The sequence below is a fragment of the Rhinolophus hipposideros genome (assembly GCF_964194185.1).
Source record: "Rhinolophus hipposideros genome assembly, chromosome: 9".
Lineage (NCBI taxonomy): Eukaryota > Metazoa > Chordata > Mammalia > Chiroptera > Rhinolophidae > Rhinolophus > Rhinolophus hipposideros.
Genome location: NC_138055.1, coordinates 91479221 through 91498662, shown reverse-complemented (window position 1 = coordinate 91498662; position 19442 = coordinate 91479221). Strand labels below are relative to the sequence as shown.

At 46.7% G+C, this 19442-nt stretch overlaps 1 protein-coding gene across 5 annotated transcripts in view; it reads left to right on the top strand.

Annotated features, from left to right (window-relative positions):
- ADA2 (adenosine deaminase 2) overlaps positions 1-19442 on the top strand; it is a 58011-nt gene that overhangs the window by 26483 nt on the left and 12086 nt on the right. For 3 of the 5 annotated variants that reach the window (XM_081059875.1, XM_081059873.1, XM_081059876.1), the window contains 3 exons: positions 7300-7629; positions 8932-9151; positions 10405-10615. In XM_081059875.1, coding sequence (XP_080916001.1) covers positions 7308-7629; positions 8932-9151; positions 10405-10615 — 753 coding nt within the window. In that variant the 5' untranslated portion in view covers positions 7300-7307. Of the gene's footprint in view, positions 1-5012; positions 5105-7299; positions 7630-8931; positions 9152-10404; positions 10616-19442 lie in introns of those variants that run through there. The other 2 variants (XM_081059874.1, XM_081059877.1) reach the window with 2 other exon arrangements.

Genomic DNA, 19442 nt, shown 5'->3' with positions numbered 1-19442 from the left:
GCAAATAGGAGTGTCCCATAAGAAGGTGGTGAGGGCATGTGTGGGGGGACTGTCAGCTTGTTCACTCCTGGAGCGACCAGGGAGGTGCTTCTAGGAGGTGTATGACGCACACACTGCCTCCTGCTCCTCTGTGTGAGGAGACTGAGGTCCCACACATAGTCCGTCCTCCTCTGAATGATCCTCTGTGTGCTTTGTTTCTGTTTCACACTCCACCTGTTTTCTCTTCCTAGGAGGCTTTAAACAAAGGGCAGGTTTAGTGTTCTGGTCCCAGCTCAGCCACTTACTGTGTGACTTGAATCGAGCTTACCATCTTCTCTTACTTGAGGTTCCTCAACTGTCAGACAGGGATGAAACACTTGGCCATCTCCTAAGGTCACCATGGGGATTACATGAAATGATTGGTGCCCACCGGAAAGGCTCAGCGGATGTCTGCTATGGCTGCTGTTTTTACCTGGTTTCTCCTCTTGGTAGCTGCAGAACTGACTATATAGGCTGGTTATTGAGCCCCTGTGGCCTCAGTATCCATATCTTATGCAAGACAGACAATAATAGGTCCTTTGCAGAGTTGGAGGGCGTTAGTAGGTTAGGGGCGGATCACAGAGGAGGCGGTCAAGAACATGGGCTCTCTGCTTCCCAGTCCTCCCTCATCTCAACCTCATTCTTCTTCTAGCCCCTCACCTCTCTGTTTCTCTCTAAGTCTTCTCTCTTGCTCAGGCTCCTGCCTTGATTCTCCTGAATCGTCATAGATTGGGAGGCTCTGGATAGAGCTTTTGGGATTAAGGACACGATGATGGAGAACAGGGATAAAGAAATGCACTTTATGGGTAAAAGACCTGCTTAAACCAGAGTAACAAAGAGCCATCAATGGACACTTCCGGGCCGGCCCGGTGGCTCAGGCAGTTGGAGCTCCATGCTCCTGCGGAAGACTGCTGGTTCGATTCCCACATGGGCTCTCAACCACAAGGTTGCCGGTTCGACTCCCACAAGGGATGGTGGGCTGCGCCCCCTGCAACTAACAACGGCAACTGGACCTGGGGCTGAGCTGCGCCCTCCACAACTAAGACTGAAAGGACAACAACTTGACTTGGAAAAAAAAGTCCTGGAAGTACACACTGTTCCCCAATAAAGTCCTGTTCCCCTTCCCCAATAAAATCTTTAAAAAAAAAACAAAAAACGAACACTTCCAAATAACCTGTTCCTATGCTACTTCAGTGACAAGAACTGAAGCCTGAAAGAGGTTAGGGAAATTATGCAGTTTCTTTCATTCATTTCTTCATCCACTGAACAAACATTGATGGAGTAGTTACAGTGTGCAGGCACAGTGCTTGGGGAGCAAGAGGGGAACAAAATGGTCTCTTATATTAGACACAGCATCCTCCTGGTAGAAACACACAGGCACTTGGAAGGTTTCAATATGGTATATTAGTGCTAAAAGAGGTGTAACAGAGTAAAATGCTGGCCTCTCTGACTCCATTTTGTTGAAGCCTGCTTTGTTCCCATGGCCCTTAGGAACAAAGCCATGCTTAGCCTTACATGTAGTGTTAGAGGAATTCTTGCTGCTTGAGTTTTACAAAAACAGCGTTATTAGAAACTGCCTCTCCCAAGGACATAAGGGAAATATGCATTATTTAACCTTGTGAGTAGACTCACATCAACTAGAGTGAACAGAGCAAGAACAAAGCAATCTTCTTTGGACCCCTGCTGGTGCCCAGCTGTTTGCAGTCGTCAATCAACCTCAAAGCCCTCCAATTCCCACCTTCCCTTGATATAAAAGAAGCCTGAATTCTGTACTTTCTTAAAATGGTTCTTTAGGATGCTAGTTCACCATTTTCTTGGCTCGCTGGCTTTCCAAGTTGTTTTCCTTGCCATGACACCTTGTCACTCAACTCATTGGCTGGCAAGCAGGATGAGTTTGGACTCAGTTACAGAGGCTGCTGAGCATGGGAGCCCCTGACCTGCTCTTTGCCCTTGGAGAGGGGTCAAGACTTCTGAGAGTAAAAGAAGTCCAAGCTGAGATTGGAGTTGGCTAGGTGAAGGGAGAATGAAAAAGTTTTCCGGGCTCAGAACATATGAACATGTGAAAAGGCTTGTGGCCAGAAGGAGCTTGTTTGGGGAATGACAGAGAATTCAGTATGATGAGCTGGAGATTGTGGGTGAGCAATAAGGCTAGTGAGCTGTCATGGAGGGATGTATGGAGGCTCTTTAGAAGAAAAGTGACATGATCTGATTTGCTTTACTAAAGTTTCTCCTCCAGAGAGAACAAAATCCTGGAAGGGATTGTGCTTTACAGACACATAAGATGGAATTCTTGGTATATAGGCAGTGCTCAGTTGGGTGGATAATTAAGTTTGAAAGGCAGCTGGTCCTTTTTTTTCCCTGCTCAAGAATAACCCAGAAACCATCAGACCAGGAAGTGTGAGCCGTCCTGCAGTTGCCCTGTCAACATGTGGTAATAAAAGTCCTTCACCCCAAGAAGGCTAAGGTCGCCATGTCTGCAGGAGAGGAGATGTAGGCCAAAATATCCACAATCACACTAGAGGCCATTTCTTGTCTTTAGATCCTAAACCCACCTTGAAGGTCTTAAGATGCAGGGATGGGCAGGATTGATGATGAATCCCTGAGCAAGCCAGAGGAAAGGACCAGAATACGGGCTTACGAGGTATAACAGGTGTAAGAAAAAGGCCCTGACCGCTCCCCCCAAAACATAATAAAAATAAGAATGGAACAAAGGTAAACGTTGCAAGACATCCTGGTCTCATTTACCTCTTCCGCATTACACCAGGTTGAGAAGACCCAAATGACTACAAGGTGAAACAAAGACTCAGAATTTTATTTTATGCCATATTTTCATATTCATTCATTCATTCACTCCTGCCTGCCTGCAGCAGCCGATGTTTCGGGTGTCTACTCTGAGTCAGGTACTGTGTAGATGACAGTGATAGATAGCAACAGTTCAAAAAGCCCTCAGGCAGCTTTTCATTTCATATAGAGGCATAGGTGAAACAATTACGGAGATACATAAATATAGAATTACAAATTGTGATGCATTCTGTGGAAAATAAGAAAGGGATGTTATGAAGAGTGTAACAGAGGGACTAAATTTACATTGGAGAGTGTTCATTGAAAGCTTCCCTGAGGAAGAAATATTCACCTTGGGGCCTGAGGGATAGATAATATAGGAGGAGTTAGCCTGCAAAAGGAGGGGAAAGACCATTCCAGGCAACAGGAATTACACTGAAAACTCTAGAGTGCAAGTGTTCACTACATCTGAGGTACCAGAAGGTTTGTCAGTGGACTAAAGGAAGCAGGTGGGGAGAGAGGAGAGAGAGATGGTTCCAAGACCACATAAAGCATGGCCTAGAAGCCAACAGAAAGGGTTTTAGATTTTACTCTGAATATAGCGGGTAGACTTTGAAAGTTTTTCAGCAGAAAAGGACAAGAAGGACACCCTGAGATTTGTGGTTTTAGATCTGGAGAATAAATCGAAAGGGGACAAAGTTGTTTCTCCTTGTTACCTGCTTGTTCCTTCTGATTCCTCTTACTTAAAAAAAATTAATCTCAAACTCTTGATAAGGAAAGTCCTAATTCCTCTATATTTTCCCTTTTGGATTTCTTCTTGTTTACTAAATGGATGACCTTTTCACTTTTTTGGAGATGACAAGGGTCCCAGAGGTTCCACCTGTTTAGGAGCAGCAAAAGTGGAAGTGCCAGGGGATTTGTGGGTATATTGGGAGCAGAAAGCCTTAAAAGGGGGGCTGGGAAGGAAAGGGGTGCATAGTAGGTATGTAGACCATGTATGCAACAGAGAAGTCACTGGGACAGCCTCACGTCTTAATCAGTCTGGCCTGGGTGACAAATTGCGTTACTTCTGATAATACGTAGTAATGGCTGAGATTTACTGAGAACTTCCTCTGCTCCTTTTAATTCTCACAATGGACCCTGTGGACCTTGCGAAAGAAGATACCTACTAAAGAAGGGCTCCTGGTGGCTAACTGGGCTCAAAAAAAAGAAAAAAAAAAAGAGTCTAGCAGCTGTCTCTACACAGGGGCCTCTCGTGCAAACTGCACTTGAGAGAGAAGCCTGCACTGAGCAGCCTGCCTTCTGCTCTGTGTTCCTGCCAGCCCTTATAAAGGAATTCCTGGAATTGTATTTCAACCAAGAGGACTGAGACTTTCCCTGTCCAATAGGAGCTGTGCAACTATAACCCAATCAACATCTTCACCAACCAATCAGTCTTTCAACTATATAATATAAGCCAGCTCCCCTGTAGCTCTGGCAACCACTTTCCCTTTCCACCAAAAAATGGAGACTCAGTGTCCTTGGCTGGGTTGGAATTGAAACACCCATGATGTCTTGCTAGAGCAGAGCGGAGCAGGGCGGCCTCGCCCCAGGTCCACCTCACAGCCATGTTGTTCCACAGCCGTGCTATATAATATTTGGACTGTTTGCACTGACTAAAGTTTCCTTCTCACCACACTCCAAGTTGGGGATTCCTGTTAGCATTGAATTGGCACCAACAACCATCGTGGACAACCCTGTAGAGGACGTGCTTCTCCCTTACTGTCCTGCCTCCACATCCCTGATTTCTCCTCCTAGAACATTTACCTTTTATTAGGTTATTTTACCCTCTGTCCAGGGGGTTGTCCCCACCACACTTGACAATCGCATTTTGAGGAGGAGTACACTTCCCAAAATTCATGAGTAGATTTTAGAGTGCCTCTTTGTGGTACTTGCTGTCCAAAAGCATATTTTGGATCCCACAAAGACAGCATACACAAACACATACCCTCCCCCCAGATAAGCATAAATCCACACATGCACATAAACACACAAATGTGTATGACCTCTCAACCCACAAACAGAGCAGGACACCAACACACACATGCATGTAAACACACACACTTGAGCCTACTTGCTGCCTTAGCCCTGGCAGGGCCCATCTCCCCGGCCTCTCTTCAGAGTCCTGTTCAACATGAGACTGGAAGGAAATGAAACCCGCCTTGATAGGAAGTGAAACACAATGGTGAGCTTTTTTTCTCCTGCTTCTGACACAGCTGTTAGGGGGACTAAGCTAACAGTCTACAATTTCTGGAGCTGCTCAGAGGTAACAGGGATGCCGTGGGGTGGGGTTCTGGGTAGAGAGCTGGGCTTGTCAGTTTACTGAGGGTAGCTGGACATTGGGTGCTTGGCCCTCCCTGTCCCTCACCTTTCCGTGGGAGGGAAGAACATAGGATTTTTCCCCAACGGATTTTTGAAAATGGTTGTGGGCTCAAGGACATTTACTCAGAATCACAGATGCTTATGGTCTGTTCCTAGTTTGGAAACAAAGTATTTTTATAGGGTTTTTATTCACCCTTTTTTCATAGTAAAGAAACATTTCAGAGAGAGAGAGAAGATGAAGTAAATATAGGAATAAGGGATTTTTTTTCCTTGTGTTTGACCAAGCTGGACCTGGCCAGTATTAGATAAATTTTGTCTGGCAGGCCAGGAAAAATCCCCAGATGCTGGGCCACAAGAATACTTCTGGGGTCTTTAGAGAGGATGGGATGGAGATCTTGGAACTTGGTGGCCTTTGTTATGTGTCACTAGGGAGACAGGGACAAGGGGCTGGGACCATGGAGTGGAGGATGCAGCTGGGTGTGGAGGGAATGGTAATGTGAATATCACTGTCCTCTTGTCCTAGAGATTTCAGTTGCAGGCAAACACTGTAGTCTGAGGAGAGATTCAAGGACTTGATGAAGTTAAGGGTTCTTGAGAAGTCTAACTCTCTGATTCCGGGCTATAGCCCCTACCTTAACTGTGAGACTAAATTGTCATCCACTTCCTTCTTAAAATTCCTTCTGGGTGTCTGATATACCCTAGAATAATTGAATGCTAGTCATGGAAAGAATCTTGGATATAATGTATTTCAATGACTACCAAACTTTCCATTTTTATCCTATCCCTGCACTTCTATTTACTTAATATTTTTTCTTTAAATTAACTTTCTTTAAAATTTTTTTATTCAACCTAAACAGTGATATTTTGTATCACTGGTGATACATGTATCATGCTTTGAAAATCACTGATCTAGTCCAATTCACCCTTTTACAGGTGAGGAAACCAAGACCCGTAGACATTAAGTGATTTGCCCAAGGTCTCACAAAGACATAATAATATGGGACCATTCCTGAGGTGTCCTAATTTACAGTCTTGATTCTTTCCAGTATGACATATCATACTTTCAACTATTCACAAACAATTCTGTCATGTAATTCAAGTAGATAACACACATAAAGTGCTAAACATAATGTCTGGCAAGAGGAGACTCAGTAAATGCAAGTTTCTTTCCTTCCTCCCTCAAATCCTGCTCACTGACAACCTGGCCTCGCAACTCTCTTGAAGCTTTTAGGATGTTTTTCATGCTAATATTCTGAAATATCAAGATGCTACATCTCGGTGTCACTGCTGAGTAATTGATTGTTCTGTGCTAGGTGTTCAACAAATCTGATCAGTCTAGAAATACAGGTCGTCAGTTCTGGAACAATTTCTTTTGTTTCCTTTATCATTTATTTTTATTATTTGTATTATTTATTTCCTTTTTTCTGCCATCTGTTCTTCCTTTTTCCTTCTGAAGTATCTGTTATTTGGGTGTTGGGTTTCTGAACCAATAACCATCTCATTTTCTCCTCTTATTTTGCCTTATTTTCTAAAAGATTTTCTTCACTTCCATCTTTTAATATTGGTAAGTGAATTTTAAAATTTTCAGCTTCGTATTTTAATTTCTGAAAGGTTTCTCATTCTGTTTATTTTTCTGTTCCTGTTTTATGGACATTATAGCTTTTCTGATCTCTGTAAGGATATTAATTATAATTCTTTTGACTTTCTCTTGTATCTCCTGCATCGTCTCCATTTCCCTTTAGTTCCCTCTCTCTGTGTGTTATTTTTAAGTTTCTTTATCACGTTGGAGCCTTTCTTCATATGCCTTATGATACTTCGTTCCCTGGTTATATTTCAAAGTGAAACACTAAAAGTCTTATTGCAATGTCTTGCCCTAAGTGTGAGCAGGGTGTGGTGACCAAAAAGCTCCACTGTAAAGAGGCCTCACAGTAACCTTTTATTTGGGAAACCTCTCCTTTTCTGTACTTTGGAGGTCTTTTCTCGGGGGGGGGGGGTCTCAGAAAAGAATCCTTGTAATCTGAGATAATCTGAGAACAGGGTGTGAGAAGGAAAATCCACACGTAAATCTTTAGGTTTTCGCTTACACACTCCCCTTGTTTAGCTCCATTGAGTCTTCATCTGAGCAATTTCCTCTTCCAGGCATCTCAATGTTGGTGGGTGGCCCATCTGGCTGGCCAGCCCTGCTGTCTCTGCTTTTGGCAGCCGTGATGTCTTTTTTCTGCTCAGCCATCTCCATAGATGAAGCACGAAAACAGCTGCTAATGAGAGAGAAGATGATGCAGTTAGGGGGACAGCTGGTGCTGAAGAAAGAAGAGGAGCTGGCCAATAAGAGGCTCATGGCCCTCAAAAAGGCTGAAATGAAGCAGTTCATGAAGACCCAGAAGTTCCCACCCAGCATGCACTTCTTCCAGGCCAAGAATCTCATTGAGAAAAGTGAGGTGTTTAATATCCTGAAGAAGATGCCAAAAGGTAGAGGTTTGGGCGATGATTTTGGAGTTCTGGAAGGTAGGGAGACACTGAACTTAGAGCTGTTATTGTTCTAAATGGAGCTGAGAGAATGCCCCTCAGCTACTCTGTGCCTTGTTCTCACTGGCCAACTGGGAAAGGTGGGTGTTCAAAGGTGGCTGTTGCTTCACCTTGGAAACCAAAACCTGTTTCCAAGGGGACTCTGCCTCAGAGAGAGAGAGCAGGAAGCGGGCCCTGGGAATACTGGTCTTTCCTGACAAAGCTGGAAAAGCGTCTTCCTATAGGATAGTGTCGTGGGCCCACAGGACCCAACTCTTCCCTTCGCCTCTGCGCTGGCACCCCTTCCTTCTAGCCTTCTTCCAGGGGGCCGTTACCATACAGGATACACGACACAGGGTCCTGGGTAGTCGCATTTCCAGTAGTCTAGTTCTACAGTAGAAACACATTTCTTGGATAGTAAAATAATCATCCTGCACACATAAGCAGCACTTTGCAGCTTACAAGGACTTTAACTTTTGAATTTAATGTTTTAAATAGAGAGTAAAACAATAAAAGCTGTGAGATTGGTAAAGTAGCAGCCCCAGTGGAGAATGTAGGGTGTAGAGAAGGTGACACACCAAAATTCACACAGCTGGGACACTTGCCAAGGGGCCAGTGTCAAGGCCACGTGCTAAGATGGAGCAAGAAAGACAGAGGGACAGTGTATACTGTGCCTTCAGGAGCACTGGGTACCAAATTGGCATCAGGTCTGAAGGACAAGCACAGGGCCGCAGACAGTGAGACCTGCAGGCCAGCAGCTCCTGCGGAAAGTAATGGGTGGGGCGCTGGGGGCAGGTTGAGGGGGTGCGAGTGGGGGTTGAGGCTCATTCTTATTACATCCCTTCATGCAGTGTTAGGGGGCAAGGCCTCATTTCAAAGTTTGGATTCTCAGTGGAGAGCTAGAAGCTGAGGGAGCCCCCTCTTGAACCCCAACCTTTTGCTTCCAAGCCTGATGCTTTTCCACCTTACCATACTGCCTCTCTTGCATGAGACCACCCATGGCTCCTAATGAGTGACGGAGAAACCAAGGAAGCCCCATTTTTAAACCAGATCGAAGAAGGCAATGGTGGTCCTGGGGGGATAAGGCAGGCCTAGAGGTCTTTGAGCTGGAGGGGAAAAGGTACATCATGTTCAGTTGTGAGGAGCTTGGCCAAATGGAAATCCCTGTGCTTCCCGCCTCTTCTTATCCATCTACCTGTCCTCACAGCCTCCTCGGCCTGCCTGCTGGGCTCACCCCACACCTCGCCCTTCTTCTTCCCTTTCCAGGAGCTGCCTTGCATGTCCATGATTTCAGCATCACAAGTATGGACTGGCTGGTGAAAAATGTCACCTACAGGCCCCACTGCCATTTCTGTCTCACCCCAAATGGGACCCTGATGTTCAGATTTGCTCACCCAACTCCCCCCACCCCAGCAAAATGTTCTGAGTGGATTTTGTTGGAGAAGTATCGAAAAGGGCTGCAGAACGTCACTGAGTTTGACAACAGGTGAGTGGTGGTTCAGAATGTGTCACGTGCCTATCACAGGCGGGTGGTGTGTGGGTGCGTCTCCCTTGGGACAAACCCATAGGTAAAGATGTGGCCTTAAAATAACCAAGAGGCTTTTTCTTTTAATTTTACCAGATACTTTGCTTTACAAAGGCACTCAACAGCTTTTCTGTCCCTAGGAAGTTCCTGGTACATTTGAAATCTAATTTGATCTGCAAAAGATATTAACAGCAATACTCTGGTTACATCAAATAAAATTTTTCTCAATAAGAGCACACAGAAAAAAAAGTTCCCAGCTTCTGGAGTAATGACAATCCTGCTGGTGGATGAAACAGCTTAAAAATATGATGGAGCAATTTCTTAATGAACAATACCTATAGTAACAATATAGGTATTAATTATTTTAACCATAGAACCATCTACAGGGTGCTTTCATCAGGTTATTTCCTTTTACAAATAAGAAACATGAAGTTCAGCATGGTTAAGGAAGCGGCCCTAGCCCACGCAGCTGGTAAGTGTCTAATCAGGGAAGCAGAGCTGGTCCTGGAGGGTCACGTGTAGCGGGATTTCCATCAGAGCCCCTGTATCACGGCTGCCATAACAGAAAACCACAGACTGCGTGACTGAAACAATAGGAACTTATTTTGTCACTGGTCTGGAAGCTAGAAGTCCAAGATCAAAGTATGGCCAGGTTTGGTTTCTCCTGAGACCTTTTCTCCTTGGCTTGCAAACAGTCACCTTCTCTCTGTGTCCTCACGGGGCCTTTCCCCTGTGCACATGCACTGTCACTGTCTTTGACAACAGTCCTATTGGATGAGGGCCTCACCCTCAGGACCTCATTTAACCTTAATTACCTCCTTAAAGCCCCCATCTCCAAATACAGACATGCTAGGAGCTAGGGTTTCAACATATGAAGTCGAAGGGATACAATTCAGTGCATAACGTCCCCCAAAGAGAGCTTGGTCTAGGATGTAAGTACAGTGGGGTCAGATCGGCTAAGCATGCAGCGGGGAACGGGAGCCTGGCTGGTGGGAACTTCCCACCCGAGCTGTTTCCTGGGCGTACAAGCAAGTTTCAGGGTGCAGGCCTCCACCAGAGAGCCCGGATGCTTCCTTTGGCCTCTCACCACTGCTCACTGATGTATCCCGCTTTCTCCTGGGTGGCAGGTACAAGGTGGGCAGGATTCCTGCAGGTGCTGGAGGTAATGGCCTGAAGCACACCTGCTCAGCTCACCTCCTTTGTGTCCTGGACAGCCTCCTGAGGAATTTCACTCTGATCACCGAGAATCCCGAGGTGACTTATGCAAACCAAGATGTCGTCTGGTCCAAGTTTGAAACCGTCTTCATTACGATCTCTGGCCTTGTCAGCTATGCCCCGGTGTTCAGAGACTACATCCTGCAGGGCCTGGAGGACTTCTGCCAGGACAATGTCTTCTACCTGGAGCTCAGAGCCATGCTGCTCCCGGTGAGTCCATCTCCTCTCCACTGTCCCGCTCTGGTTTGACTCTCAGGTCTTACCCTGTAGGTCTTCATAGACTCCCTGCTCTAGTACCAGTCCAGGACTGAATGACAGCCTGTCCCCAATGGGACATAGGCCTTTCCAGGGGCCACCATGAGCAAGGAAACCTGAAATGGACTGGGCTTGTCCTAGCCAAACCGTGAACATGACCTTCACTGCCTTTTTACCTCCCTTCTCTCATGATCCCCACTTCTCACCTTCTTCTAGCTACACAGAGCATCCTGGGTGTTCAGGGTCCCCTGGCCTTGGATGCTGAGCAGTCCCTTGTGCTTGGATGTCTCTTGATCTGTCTCCTTTCACGTCCATAGTTAGCTTTCCTGAGTCCCTCCGGACAATGCTCTTTGTATGTGACAGCTGAAGAATCTGGTAAATGGCTCTAGGGGCGTTTAACAGTGAGGACTGGGAAGTCCCTGTGGGCCCTTTCTGTGGAGCTCGGTTGCATTTTATTTGGGGTTGTCTATGGGCAGTGCTGCCATAACAGAGGAGCTGGGGGAAAGCCTTGCTCCCTCCCTCCCTTGCTCCTTCCCATATGCCCATGCCAGTGTCTCCTAGCAGAGCTCAGGGTATGGCTGTGGTGGACTGGCAGGGCTGGCGTAGATGTCTGCGAGGAAGGTAAGGGCCTGCTGGCCCTTCCTCTGAGGCTGGGGCCCCTTCCTCTGCCGTCGTCTGCTCTTGGTACAGGCCCCGTGATGGCTCCTTGCACAGCGCTTTCCCCTCAGGGTACCACAGACTCTTCTTGTTTCCTATTTGTTCTACCACAGAATCTTCGTCCCTGACTTCTCTTCAAATCACTCTACACCAACCTTTTCTTTAATCTCGGTGGAATAATGTTCAACTCTTTGGCACCCCAACCCTATTACTCTTTTTCTTCCATACCCCTCTTCCTTTCTCCCTAACTCTTTCTTTCTCTCTCCCTTTCTTTTTTCACCTTTTCATCAAATATCCACAAGCTTCCACTCTGTGTCAGGCACTATGCTAGGTGCTAGGTGTACAAAGTCGTAGAGGACAGAGCCCATGTCCTTAAGAAGGAATACAGTTTCTCTCTGGGAGACTCCTGAGTAAACCAATCCGTGTGACAGATGTTCTTCCAAATGTTAAAGAACCATTTACAGGGTGTAGAGAGAGAACAAAGAAAGAAATGGTCAGTATTCCCCGACGGGTGCAAGGAAAGACTGAATGTGCATTACAGAGGAGAGAGAGCGCCCCAGCGAGTCCTGGAAGATGAAGGTGGTTCGCTGAGTGGAAGGCGGAGGTGGGCGGAGGCATTTCCATCAGGGGAACAGCGTAAACAAAGAGATAGACACTGGAGACACTTATTTGGAGCCTATTCGTCGCTGCAAGGAGTTCATCATGACTAGATCCTAAGATTCTAGGAATAGGCACTGAAAATAAGACCGGGAAGGTGGCGGGACAATTAGGAATAGTTTGGGCACCATGTTAAGGCTGTATTCTGGAAGTGAAAGGGAGCCCCTGGGTGGTCTTAAGCAACAGAGTGTGAACACATCTGCAGCTTAGGAAGATCACTCCGGCAGCACTGGAGAGAATGGATTACAGTGTAAGAGTCCTCCTGGTGAAAAGGGGAGAGGACTAGAGCCTGGAAGACCAGTAAAGGGAACAGGGACGCTGCGGGTGTAAGATGAGGGCCCGAATAAAGACAGAGCAATGAGGGGCAGGAGATGGAAACAAGCCCAGTGTGGGAGGATGAACCATAGGGCTGGTGACTGACCACATGCGCGAGGATCCTACTGTGACTTGTTGGCATTTGGCCTGAGTTGATTGGTGGTGATATTTATGGGGAGAGGGAACGCAAGAGGAGGAACAGGATAGGGAGGAATAAATGATCACTTTGGTTTTGAACTTGTGGGGTCGGATATGCCAACCAGATATCCACATGAAGATGTCGGGTGGTGGTTGAATTCATGAGTTTGGAGCCCAGATCTAGCCTGGTAACATATATTTGACATTTGTCTGCAGAAAGGTTAGAACTGAGAGCGGGTGAGGTTCCCACAGAAGATGTAGGCTGAGAAAAGCAGTAGGCCAAGAGGGGAGCCCACAGCAAACAGCAGATAGGAGGAGCAGTTTACGAAGTGCACCGGGAAGGAGCGGTCGTGGAGATAGGAGGGGACGAGGCTAGAGCTCTTCCAGAGGCTAAGGAGAAGGGGCTTCACCTGACAGGGTGGTCAAGAAAACTGTGTTGGAAAGAGCCCATTGGGTTTGGAAATTAGGAGGTCATTTTTGAGTAGTTTCAATGGCATGCTTGAGAAGAGAAGCCCAATTTCCAGGAGTAGAAAAATGAAATGCAGGTGATAAATTAGAGCTGGGTTTGGCTGACTAAAGACTTTGCCTGTGATTTCAGGAAAGGAAAGACGGTGTTGGCTAGAGAACACAGGGTCCAGGAGGGCCCTTTTTAGGGTGGGACTTACTTTGCATTCATAAGGAAGGAGTCTGGAGGGGTTAAAATAGAAGGGAGAAAGAGAATGAGAGATGACAAGATGTTCCTTGGGACTAAAGAAGCGTTCACTCCAGCTCGCAGGGAGAGAGACTGTCCTTGAACCAGAGAATGTTCGCCTGGAGGAAAGCAGGTGATGGGGCAGATACAGACATTGGAGGGGTAAAAGTGTGGAGCTGAGGGAAGAAGTTCTGCCCACCTCCCCTGTATTTCTGTAACAGGCAAGTCAGACATTCCCCCAGACCGAGGGGCGGTGAGGGGAGAGCAGTGGGTGTTTGGGAAAATGAACTGGGGGGTTAGGGGAGTGGATAGGTTGCTGATGCCAGAAGGGAAATCATAGAGCTCTGAGGGCCAGCCTAGGATGGAGAGCAGACCTCCAGGAGTCCATGCTGGTATAAGTCCCTTCTGTACTACCCCGCTGCAGGAATAGAAGATGGTTTGATGGAGCCCGGGGTGGCAGGACAAACAACGTGGAAGAACTGGGGTGAGGACCGGCTGGCAATGGCTAGGGGGTGGTAGCAGGAATGCATCGTGGATGTCAGCTGGAAGGCACAGGGGTGGGCCCATGAGAAGGACAGGCAGAGGGACGCAAGGGAAAGGCACAGGGACTGGCGAGAGGCTGCTACAGGAGTAAGCAGCCTGGAATGACCGGCGGTGGGGAACAACCTAATGAACTTGGCTTTATCAGAAGTGGAGCTGCTTGGGTGATACGCTCCGAGGTGAGACCCCTGAAGTGTGAGGTCGAAGAGGAGTGTGTGTCCTTGGGAGGCAGTGTGCCCAGAAAAACCTAGGATGAAATGGCTCAGGACAAAGGCAGGAATTGGGGTGCAGGAGAAGGGGCCTCTTCTAAAGTTAGCTGAGGAAATGGGTCTTTGGAACACTCTAAGAAAAGGTTAAAGATGACTTTGTTGGCTTGATTTTAAGGAAGGAAGCTTGGAAAGAGTGAAATGAAAGGATTAGGAAGAGTCCAAAAGATGGGGAAACTATACAAAATATGTAGTAAAAAAAAGAAAAACACCCAAAACCTGACTTAAGTCTTGTATTTGGGCCAGAAGCAAAGGATGATGGGCATTTCCAGTACTATGAGATGGGTCAACCTCAGATTTATAGATGGTAGCTGGTAGAAACTCAGGCCTCCAGTTGGATGGAGGCATCGATCTGGTGAGGAGAGCAGCTCTAGGTAAGTGCTGCTAGACAATTCTTTCTATTGGTCTATTGAAGAAAACTTTCCCAAAGATTTTTTTCGGGGGGGAGGAGGATTGGGGTTGGTGGGGGTGGGCTGTGTTTCTGAGTTGTCTATTTGCTGGTTTCACAAGAGTTTGTGCTTTTTAAAGGTTGTAAGTGGTTTGGGAAAAGTGACCTTTGGGTAGAGTTCTCTACATTGTATTCAAATTAGTCTTCTCATTCAGTCAAATATTTATTGAGTATTCCAAAGCCTGACGTTCAAGTTTGTGGCGGGACCCACAGGATGGTGTTATTTTGGGTTTGTTACCATATTCTGCGACTTTATAGGCTCAGACATTTTATTGTTTATTCACCCAGAGGTGATAGGGCTCTAAAGGACTGACACACATTGACCAAATTCATAAGAGACAGATGTATAAATAAGAAAGTTCAAGTGCTGTTTTTCACAGAAAACTGTCTATCAGACCAGACATTTATGCTTCCTGATTGGGAAATTCTCTTCTTGAAAGCAAATCTAACTATTCCTGAAGCCAGATTTTAGCCAGAGGGTGTTGGTGAGCCAGAAACCTAATAAGCCGTGTCACTGAGTTCTGAGAATCTTAGGGAGTCCATAACAGTGTTCTTAACCTTTGGAAAATCTGATGAAAACTATCACTCTTTTCCCAGGAGGGAAAAAAAAAAACCTACTGGAATACATTGTCTATTGAAGTGTTTTCACATGTATCCATATACATCTACAAAATGTTTCTGGAAACAATGCAATGTACAGCGACAGACATTTTTGCATCCTAAAAAAAAACATTCGTTCTGATTGGGATTCTTAAACTGACTTTACTACTCCCAGTCTTATTTAACGGGTTCTCTAAGGATCCTCTAAGGAAGGGTACACCTGCTCCAAGAACCAGTCATTCCAGTTTGTGGGTCAGTGCTCCTTTGTCTTCTTCTGAAACAAAAGCTTCCTCAAGTCTCAACTCTCCCTTTCGTGGCATCCCGGACTGACCCAGCTTTTCCCTTAGATATGTTAATACCCTCCTTGAGGTTAGCTCAAGGTGTGTGTGGGGGGCGGGGGGAGGAGTACTGTCTCAGGTGACAGTGCTTATCTCCACCACGATCTGATGTTTGTTTGATAGTTTAACTGGGAGTACAGACTTGTATTTCTATATGAGTTCTTTGGAAGTGGAAATGAGGCGTACCTTTGTGCCTTAGTATAGCTTTCATAAGTTTGGTGAACAGAGTAAGTAAAGACCTGGGTACAAAAGAGAGGATCCAATCCATCGTCTATTAAGAGAAGAATTTCTGAAGGAGATGAGCTGACCCCGGGCCTGGCCAGTGTAGGGTATTAGAAACTACTCTTCCCAGAGTAATTTATTCCCATGTTTTGGCGTGGAAAACCCTTCTCTCTCCAAGCATGGGCTCCACGCCCTCTTAGTCCACCATCCCCCTTGGCTCTGGCTTAAGCCCTACCTCATTGTGTGTCGGTGGGGGTCCATTCCTTGCCTGTAGTCTCCTATAATGTTTATTTCCAGCACCCGCTTTTGTTACCTTGTGTTCTTTTTGTCATAACGTAGAAACCCTGGTTTCCCAACTAGAGGGTGAGCTGTCTCAGACTGGCACCAGATCTGACATTGCCCGGTGTCCTCCAGAGGCACCAGTAGTGATAATCATGCGAACGTGGGTGCGCATGTGAATAATTCGGAGGTGCTGTTTGGACCCTGACCTCCCAGGATTCTAATTCTGTGCTCCTGGGTAGAACCAGGAAGCTGCAAAGTTGACTAGCCCGCCCCCTCTGCCCGGTGATCCTGATGGTCTGACGGGACGCACTTGAGAAAGCAGCTTCTTCACCTTGACCTTTCAAAGCACTTTATCTACATCGCCTCACTCAAGCCTTACAACAACCTTGCATTTTACAGATGTGGAAACTGAGGCTTGGAAAGGTCAAAGAACGTGACCAAGGTGATGTTGGTGGTAAGAAGTGACAAGATGGAGGCTTTCTGAGCTCTCTGGCAGCCACACTCCTCAAAAGGAACCCCCGAGGGGGTATCAGGCTTGATTCTCTAGTCCCTTCGCTGGGGAAATGAGACCCCAGGGTGCGCTAAGCTGATGCTTTCTCCCGGGCGCTGGACTCTACTAGGGGAGTCACTTCCTGTTGGGCAAATCCTGGCTGCTTTCCCGGTGTGGGGAGTGGGAAGACTCCTCGGCCTTGGCGGCGGAGGGCAGCAGTGGGAGGGACAAAATCATGGAGAGTTTGGGTCTGCGTTGGTTTGGAGGCTGTTGACTTTCATCTTGAGCCTGGTAGGGAAGTATTCGCTGAGAAATTGTAATCAAGGGACAGAGAAAGGCCAGAGCCTGGTTTCCTGTCCAGCCCTTCCCCTTTTCTGCAGCCAACCCCAGCCCAGTGGGGAGACTTGGACCCCAGGGCATTTACCCTGGGACCCTGCTCAGCTCTTCCTCTCTCCCCACCCCCCACCGTCCCCCTGCCAGCCTTCCTTAAAGGTGGAGAGCTGCTGGGATTGGGGATTCTGGTAGAGGCTGAGGGGGATGGGATTTGACCATTTGTTCTGGTCTGACCCTGGAACAAAGGCCTCTCGCCAATAGAGACTCTGTGCCTTAATGCCCCCCATTAGCCAGAGTAGGGGGAGCCATCCACACATTAACAACTAAAACCCGTCTGCTCTGGAATTCTTTTGCTGAGCCGCACTACCTCCCCCTCCTGCTTGTGGGGCTAATTCAGGGCCTGGGATGATGTTGATGGACTATCCTGGCTACTCAGCCTCCTATTGTGTTACTAATACTCGATAACAAAGGCTACTTGCCTTTAGCGACAGTTGCTGGGCGGGTCTTATCTCCTGGGCTCCAGTCCCTTCCCCCTTGGCTGGAATCTGAGGCCCGGACTGGGTCCCCGCCTGTCTTCAGAGTGGAGCTCTTATAACCCAAGAGGGTTATCAACAGGAGATGGCCCTGCTGGCACTTACTGATGGGGGGTGGGGGGGACTGGTCAGTGGCAAAGAGGACCCATGACGGTCGTTCCAGACATTTCTTGGCTGCTGTCACTTGTGTAACAAGCAGTGCTCGAGCTCCCTTCACCCTCCACCGCCTGGGTTTTTTCTGGCTTCTTAGCAGACCATTAAAATTTCCACCAGGCTTTTTGCTGAAGTGACTAGTTTCATGTTATTGGTGTTACTCTGCAAGAATACTGACAGAAGCATTTATTTACCATGCTATCACTGTGCTGTTTACCTGTCAAAGCAACAAAAATGGTCTGCCTGAATCCTAGCTGTGCATTATGCGTTAGAATCACCTGGGGAAGTTACAAAACAAACAGATTCTAGCCCAGAGATTCCCTGGGTAATCCGACTGTGCAACCAGGGCCAAGGCTCTGAGGTCCCCTGATACTAGAGTATAAAGGTGACGGCAGGGGCTACTCGTGCCACGAGACTCTCAGGGTCAGCAAGATACTAACCCTCGGCAGACCTCCAGCTCCAGCTATGCAGTAGGACTGTTTCTTAACCTTTTTAAGTCTCAAAATTCTCATCTGTAACATGAGACCTACCCCAGTGTGTAGTGTCGAGAGTTAGATGAGAGATGATATAAAGCTCTCCACATATGCCTGGCACACAGTAGAAGCTCAGTTAATGCTTGTTAAGTGAATCACGCTTTAGTGGCCAAAGCTATTTGCAGTGGGAGTTAGAAATTCTGAGCCGTTACTGGTCTGATGCAACCGAATTGTGTGACCTTGAGCAACTCTGCTCCCAAATTTCCCCTCAGTTCCTTCCAGCTTCAAAATTCTAGAATTCCATGATATCATATATAATACAACTTTGTAATCTTATATTGGCTTATAAAAGTAGTATGTATTTTGAATAATTTCCCCACCAACTTACAGTTCCTCAATTAAACTATAATTAAACCGAAATAGTCTAAATCGACTCCACTGTGTTTTTAATTCAAGAAGGCTTGTTACAGGATATAGCAGCTTTCATATCACTTAGTCTTAGGTGAATGACTGACACAATCTTCTTGAACTTGCAGACCGTTCAATTCGTAGATCTTAACTCATCTTCCTAGGACAACAGATTTTGAGTTGCTTTTCTATATCTGGTGATAGATTAGTAATCATAATAGTATTATTAATAGTTATCATTTCTAAGTGCTTTACAAATATTAACTCATTTGATCCTTGCTTGCTACGTATGACCTTATGAAGTGTGACTGGTTGGGACAGATTGTGTCTCCACTGGGATCTTGAACTCCGGAGACTGACCAGAACCCCCAATCGGCTGACAAGTTTCCTCCAACACCCGACTTCACAGCAGGGTGAGCTGGATCCCTCCTCTGCGGCTCTCCGTGGGACTGGAACTCGGGCTTCTCCGGTGATAAGCACTGGAGTGACAGAATTGATGATTTGGAACCCCTGCTGTATGCAAGCCCCCATTAGGCCCTGGCTGCATTATTTACATATCTCCACATACTTGATTAATCTGCCAGGGACTTCTGTTAGGCAGAATTGCCACTTGTTGATTTTTTTGTTTGTTTAAGGAGGGCACAGCTCACAGTAGTTCATGCGGGGATTGAACCGGCAACCTTGGACCACGCTCTAACCAACTGAGCTAACTGGCCACCCCTGTTGATTTGTTTTTAAACTTTCTTTCTTTTTGTCTCCCTTCTGTTTGCTAGCACTGCTCCACCAGCATCCATCTACTCACCCATTCTCTAAAACATGCTGCCAGGGGCTTAGTACTTTTAAAACTCCAAGGGGACAGCACTCTTCTTAAGTTAATGCTTATTTATGGAGCTCCCACTTTGGTGCTATTGGAGGGGAGGTGGGAAGATCAAAACTACGCCCCCCCCCCCAGGGCTTTACCAGCCAGTTGCGGTGTCTGGGCAGGTGACACAGTAATGACAGCAGTCAAGGCATGGGTGGAATTCTGTTCTTCCCTTCTGCAGATCAGCTGGGTAATGCCAAGTAACAGTTCTGGGTTGGGTTAACGCAGTGGTTCTCCAACTTGTACACTAAAAAAATGGTTGAAGGTCCCAAAGAGCTTTTGTTTTTTGTGGTTTATATCTGTTATATCCTGTATAATATAGCTTGTGTTAGAAAATACAACGGAGAAGTTTTCAAAGCACAAGACTACACAAGCA